Below are 6,742 nucleotides of genomic sequence, written 5' to 3' on the forward strand. Positions count from 1 at the left end.
AGTTTGTTTTATTGACGACCTTTCCCTTCATTTCAATTGTTGTAGTTGTGTTGCGCATGCGCAGCATAGTTAACGACGCGTGGGTTGCTAGTAAGCTACAAGCTAACTACAAGGTGGAGCTCATTGCAACACCAACCTTCTCTTAGGCTGACAACAGGCTAAGGAAGACTATGGAGCTACCACCACCATTGGTGACCCAACTACAAGAATCAAGTAAAAATTACTAGCTAGTAGATCTAGCTATCAGTTACAATATGCATCACAATCTTTGTTTCGCCTCCATTATTGCACATCCCTTCAGGTGTAGATGAGGAGATTGTAGATCCAGTACTAGAACAACTGATCACTCATGTGCCAGACCTGGTTGCATGCAGACCGCATGATGCTCCCCTCCCCCAGACAATTCACTCTTATGGTGTCGTAATGTTTGCTGATATTTCAGGTACACCTATGACTTAACTATATTATTATATACTATCACTATTCCTATTGAGCAGGTTTCACTGCACTTTGTGAGAAGTATTGCAGTGGAGCACGATCTAAGTCGAGAATGGATCAACTCACTGCCACTCTCAATTCATATCTCAGCCAGATTGTCCAATGTAAGCACTGTACGCACAAAGAGGGTGTGACTATAATTATACTTGATAATGGGAATTGTAATATTATTCTGGGATAAATTATATAGCTATACTTGATGCTGGAGGAGACATCCTCAAGTTTGCTGGTGATGCATTGCTGGCATTCTGGGAGGGTAGTAGATTCTCAGCCAGCGGTGACCTGGCTCGTATCTTGCACGAGAGTCAACAGATGCAAGTTAATTACGACAACTTTGAGAGCTCTGATGGAGACATTCTGAGGATGAAACTAGCCGTGAGTGTGGGGAGGGTAGAGATCCATTACATTGGCAACAAAGAGTACAAGACGTTTGACATCACTGGAGAAGCCATCGATGATGTAAACCAAGCTCAGTCTGAGTGCAAAGCTGGAGATATTGTAGTGTCACAGACTGCCTGGGAGATGTGCAATAAGCAGCGTTGCTTGGCTAGTACAGTTGGTGAAGCTGGATGCATGAAGGTATGGGCTATACAGTATATACATGTTCCTATGATTATCACGTGTGATTTCACGCAGGTGAACATACAGTGCATGTTGCCTGCAGAATATCAGAAGAGCACACTACCACTGAACCTTAATAATGAGAAAAGATCGTCAACATTCTCGAATAAAGCTCAGACTACTTCCAGAGCTGATGATGAAGCAAGGATTGGATCAATTGATCACGGCTTAAATTGTGAGTAGAGCTGAGTGATTGTTGAATGAGAGGTATGCCAATACTGCAGCTCGTCGTGAGCTGAAAGAGTCCCTCCCAAAAATGAGCGAACAAACACAGCAAATGATAAAGCATTTCGTTTCAAAGACAGTTGTACACAAGGTATGCACGAAATCACTGGTTGGTTATCACTTTCTGACGGACCTGTGTTGTACCAGGTGGAGCATGGTCATGAAGTGAGCTGGCTATCTGAGCTGAGGGAAGTGTGTGTACTATTCATTAACCTGGACCCTGGCAAAGCATTGGATGCAGCTGAAACACTCTACCTCCTACAGACCTCGTTTGATGTCATCTACCCCTGCCTCCAGAAATTTGAAGGTGAAAATTAACGTTTTCCCATTGCCCATTCTAAACCTACATCTTGTTCAATAGGCACACTGAACAAAGTCTTCATGTTTGATAAGGTGAGGGGCACATGCACTGCTCAAGCATACGCACACACACTCATTACCTTATGTGTACAGGGCTGTACTTTCCTGTGCATATTTGGTCTCCCTCATGCCAAACACGAGGATGAGGCCACTCGTGCACTCAGGGCAGCCAGACACATTTACAACCAATTGGGAGAGCTGGACTTAGAGTGCTTCTCTATTGGGGTAACTACTGGTGTTGCATTCTGTGGAGTTGTGGGTCACCCTCAGAGGCACGAGTATACAGGTACATATGTAATGCTGTAAAGGAGATTATTGTCCATACGTATACACACGTTGTACAGTGATAGGTCAGAAGGTGAATATGGCCGCCCGTCTTATGATGAAATTTCCCAATGCTGTCACGTGTGAGGAGACCACTCGGTCTAAATCCAGCCTACCCAACTCTGAGCTCACACTGACACCACCTGTCACACTAAAGGGAATATCTAAACCAGAGAATATCTACAACGTCTCCCTTGAAATGTACTTAATTAGGCTTCTGCTGATTACAGTACTCACATGCAGTGTTTTCTTATCACCCAGAAAACAGACTCTACATCACTACACTGATATGCACTTGCCAACTGACCATCAAAATATAATTGGTGAGTACTCCCAACAGTTAACGTTCACCCCCCCCACACACACACGCCCACACACACACAGGACGAGAGAAAGAGATGGCTGTGTTTCTGGAAGAGCTAATGCACGTCTCAGAGCACACACCACGAGATCCTGGTGTCATCGTACTCACTGGTGGTGGGGGTATGGGGAAAACTAAGATCCTCAGAGCCATGAAAGCCAAGGCTGCCCACATGGGATTCAGGTAACCAATATTTCTGGTATACATGATATATTATAGTTGATTGTTGTTGTGCAGGATTGTGTCTGGTATCGGAGGTTTGGTGGAGAAGAACACTCCATTCTTCACTGTGAAGACGCTCATTACACGTCTACTGGAGTTAGACAGTTGCAAGAATATTCATGAGAGAGAGCAGCTGCTTTTGCAACACATTACAGACGATGACATGAGGCTCATGCTACCTCTTCTCAACGACATCCTAATCATGAAGGTACCTCTATATAGCCCTTATACATCTGTGTGTGCATATTGACTGCATGCACACTCTGTGTGTACAGTTTCCACAGACCCACCTCACGTCACACATGACTCACGATGAGAGGACTGTAGCTAGACACAAGCTACTCTACTCTATTGTACACCAGGTACCCTAGCATGTGCATGTCTCTAGCTACTGTGTAAGCTTATACAGTTTTGTTTTTATTTTTGACAGGAAGCGCTAACCAAGCCGTGTGTGTTTGGTATTGACGACGCCCACTGGATTGATCATGACTCTTGGTCGTTTCTTCTTGACCTTGCCCTCGACCCTAACGCTATCCTCGTCATGACAACCCCTCCACTTGAGAGATTCAAAGAGAAGCATTCGGCTATGATGGAGATATTAAACCATCCTCACACAAAGGTCGTGAAGCTGGAGGGTCTAAAACTGGAGGATATGATAACTCTTGCCTGTCATTTGCTCAAAGTTGATGAACTTCCTGTACAAATGCAAAACATTATACGCAAACGTAGCCACGGTGTTCCATTGTGGTTGGAGGAACTCGTTGAAACAATGCTAGAAATGAACTATTTAGAGATTATCGAAACAGGTGATGTCATAACAGAAGAGGATGAAGATAATGAGAGTTTATCTGGTGTGGATCTGAATCATCAGGCACCACCACGTAGGGTGGTAATAAAGGACAAGCAAAGACGCTGCAGTAGTACAGCACAGCTAAGTGAGGGCCTCAGTATCGGCGATATACCCATACCTGATTCCGTGACTGGTATGGCACTCACACGCATTGATCGACTCTCTCCTCCTGGACAAATGTCTCTCAAGTGTGCCTCTGTGATTGGTACCACCTTCAGTAAGCCTATGCTTGGAGCTATAGTCCCTAATAGCAATCCAGTAGTGTTTCATCAATCACTCAACGCTCTCACTGAAGCAGGCATGATTGAGTGTGCAGCTGCTGCTCAAGTTCGCAACATGCACACGGACATTGACACAAGATCAGGACTCCACCTTCCTCTAGATGACCCTAACTTAGACTGTCCTTGTCTCCATAGAGGCTACTTTCATGTCAAACCATCCTCTAGCTCCAGACATCACATCACAGTACACCCTCCCCTAGACGAGTGCCATCTCCTGCAGTTTGTTCACACCTACCTTCAAGAGACGGCTTATGCACTCTGGACTGAGACTCAGAGGAAAGCACTGCACGAATCTGCTGCTGTATTTCTCGAGAACCAAGCTCACAAATGTACCAACTGTGGGGGAGGTGGTTTCATTGCAGGGGGTAGCAGAGCTTTATTTGATGTGAAAACAAAGAAATCGAAGGCATCGGTTGGTAGTGGTAGAGGACGAGCTTTTCTTGGGGCAGCTAGTATGAGAAACAAGATGAAAAGACGAGGCACCAGAAATGGAAGTATTCTGAGTAGATCTTCTTCGATGGATTCTGCCAGTACAGTAGAGTCTCTACCACCACCAGTGCTGAGAGTAGTGGACACTGGGACAGCTACTGCTGCTGATAGCACATCAGAGTCAGGACAATCGAAAATGCAAAGGGTTAGAGTTGAGAGCATTTGTACTGACGATCTATTTGATATCAACATGGAAAACTGCCAATGTGATAAAGTACTGGCCAGAGTGTACCCACAACTTGTCCACCATTGGAGGGCAGCTGGTAATATCCCCAAGGCTCTGCACTACCTCATACAAGCTGGGGCTGCAGCAGTGGATATGTTCAGCAACATGGAAGCACTCTCTCTACTCTATGAGGCCAAGAACGATATGGTGGACAAATATGGACGAGATATAATTTCAGACTCTGCATATGCGAGACTAGAGAGCTTGATTGCACAGGTATGTTTAAGTCATAATTATTAATTAATTGTTTTGTTTTGTTTGCAGGCACTGTTTCAGAGTGGTGAAATAGAAGAGTGTTTGCCTCACTTTGAGATTGCTCTTACACTGCTACATGCCAAGCTGCCAAACGGTGCAGTGAAATCAGCTTTAGTTCTTGGCTACCATGCCTTCAAACAATACCTGCATCGCAAGTTCCCTGCTAGGTTCATTGGGAAGAAGTCTGGCCGTGACTCTGATATGTTTCTAGACCAAGCTCGATGCATGGTACACGTTATCCATGTCTACCACCTTCAGCATAAGAACATGAAGACTCTGATGCTGGCACTCAAACAACTGAATGCAGTGGAGGAGGCCCAGCAGGACAATCATGAGGTGTGTGGAATAATTATAATAATTATTATGACCGTGCATGTGCATGTGTATAATATTATACTGTAGTTGATTGAAGCCTATGCTACAATGATTGAGTGTTGCCAGCATTTCAACTACAAGAACCTTGCTACCTCTTATCTGGGAGCAGCCATGACACAGTAAGTCAACTCCTCTTCTATGTCCTCACAATACACATTACCCGGTGTGTGTGTGTGTGTGTGTGTGTGTGTGTGTGTGTGTGTGTGTGTGTGTGTGTGTGTGTGTGTGTGTGTGTGTGTGTGTGTGTGTGTGTGTGTGTGTGTGTGTGTGTGTACATGCGCCCACTCCCTGTATAGTTGCTCTGGTGTTCAGCTGGGGATGGAGGATATGCACACGTACACTCACCTGTTGTGTGTGGGGCTTAACCTCAGGCTATGTCAGGGAAACATCGAGGAAGCCCTGGAATTGGGTATGTTGATTATTAAATGAGTGCTCTACAACATGTTTCTTCATGCATGGCTCCCAGGTTCTGCCAGCTATCGGATGACCAGCAAGATGCACGATGTGTCCATGCAACTCCTTTCTCTACCGCTACTACTCTACACACAAATGAGCGCTTTCATGTAAGCATGCATCTCATCATTATATCTTGCCCACCCCTCCTCCCCCAGGATAACAGAATGCAGGGAGAGCTTGAAGCAACTCAACGAGCTTGCCGCTGAAGCAGACGACTTAAGAGCACAAGCTTTACATGATTGCTGTGAATTTGATGCCCTCTTAGAGTTTGGTAAGCTATACCACTAGACCACTAATACAGTGATGAGTGTGGTACCACTGTGCGTGCAGGTATTGGTATGGAGGATGCCAAGACATTGGTAACTGCAGCTGAGACCTGTTGTGAGGAGGATATTTACCATTTCGATGACACTGAACGTTTCTTTTTAGTCTCCTGTCTAGCTCTGTGGTGGGTGGTATAATGATACATTCAGTTATTGAATGTTGTGCCATAACTATAGTCTAATCTATTCCCATGCATTGCTAATTGGAGAGATGAAAGTCTTTTACTTATAATAATGTATCGGTTTGTGCAGGCATGCTAGGCAAGGCAACAAGTCTTCAGCGGAGCGCTACCAAACAGTGGCACAAGGTGTGAGTGTGTGACAATCACATATCCCCTATACAGATGGCCCCTTACATACATGTACCCTTCCTTATAATGCAGGCCTGTTTCTGAGTGAATATGAGACTTTTCTTGCTGTGAGAGCACTAGCGAGGTACGTCGAGTGTCTACTAGTCCTTCACAATGAAGATACTGCTACAATACCAGCAAAGGTGTGCCTATGATTGAATCTACTGAATTACCATCACCTACAATAATCAATCACACGTACACAGCCTATGAAAAAACTGAAGAAGCTGTGTAATAAGTTTGTGGTGTTCAAGACAAGACAGCTGCTGCTCAGTGGCTACAAGAGCTATTGTCAGAACCGACTAAGAGAGGCCAGGAGGTTAGTGGCAGCCGCCATTGCTGAGGGGAACAGGAGCGGGTGTGTGTTTGATTATGAATGGGCCCGAGCTTGTCAGGAATTATGGTTCAGTGGTTCCGGTACAAGTGAGAGCCAGAAAACTGACATTGTCTATGTTTTACAGTGAGAGATATTTTATTTTAACGGCATGCGTTTTTTGTACGATTATAATTATAATTAATTTTTTGC

The 6,742-nt window shown here is 44.8% G+C and overlaps 1 protein-coding gene across 1 annotated transcript; it reads left to right on the forward strand.

Annotated features, from left to right (window-relative positions):
- Positions 1-88: 88 nt before the first annotated feature.
- Positions 89-6,742, forward strand: LOC135349344 (adenylate cyclase type 10-like). Its single transcript, XM_064547869.1, has 24 exons — positions 89-213; positions 302-442; positions 498-602; positions 689-1,077; positions 1,135-1,294; positions 1,344-1,435; positions 1,492-1,651; positions 1,706-1,737; positions 1,798-1,990; positions 2,049-2,229; positions 2,290-2,351; positions 2,413-2,572; positions 2,627-2,819; positions 2,887-2,973; positions 3,042-4,673; positions 4,722-5,048; positions 5,115-5,206; positions 5,384-5,496; positions 5,554-5,650; positions 5,699-5,814; positions 5,874-5,991; positions 6,119-6,174; positions 6,250-6,359; positions 6,423-6,742. The coding sequence occupies exons 1-24, from the start codon at positions 171-173 to the stop codon at positions 6,678-6,680; spliced, it is 4,917 nt and encodes a 1,638-aa protein (XP_064403939.1). The 5' UTR covers positions 89-170; the 3' UTR covers positions 6,681-6,742.

The sequence above is a fragment of the Halichondria panicea genome, chromosome 15 (genome assembly GCF_963675165.1).
Source record: "Halichondria panicea chromosome 15, odHalPani1.1, whole genome shotgun sequence".
NCBI lineage: Eukaryota > Metazoa > Porifera > Demospongiae > Suberitida > Halichondriidae > Halichondria > Halichondria panicea.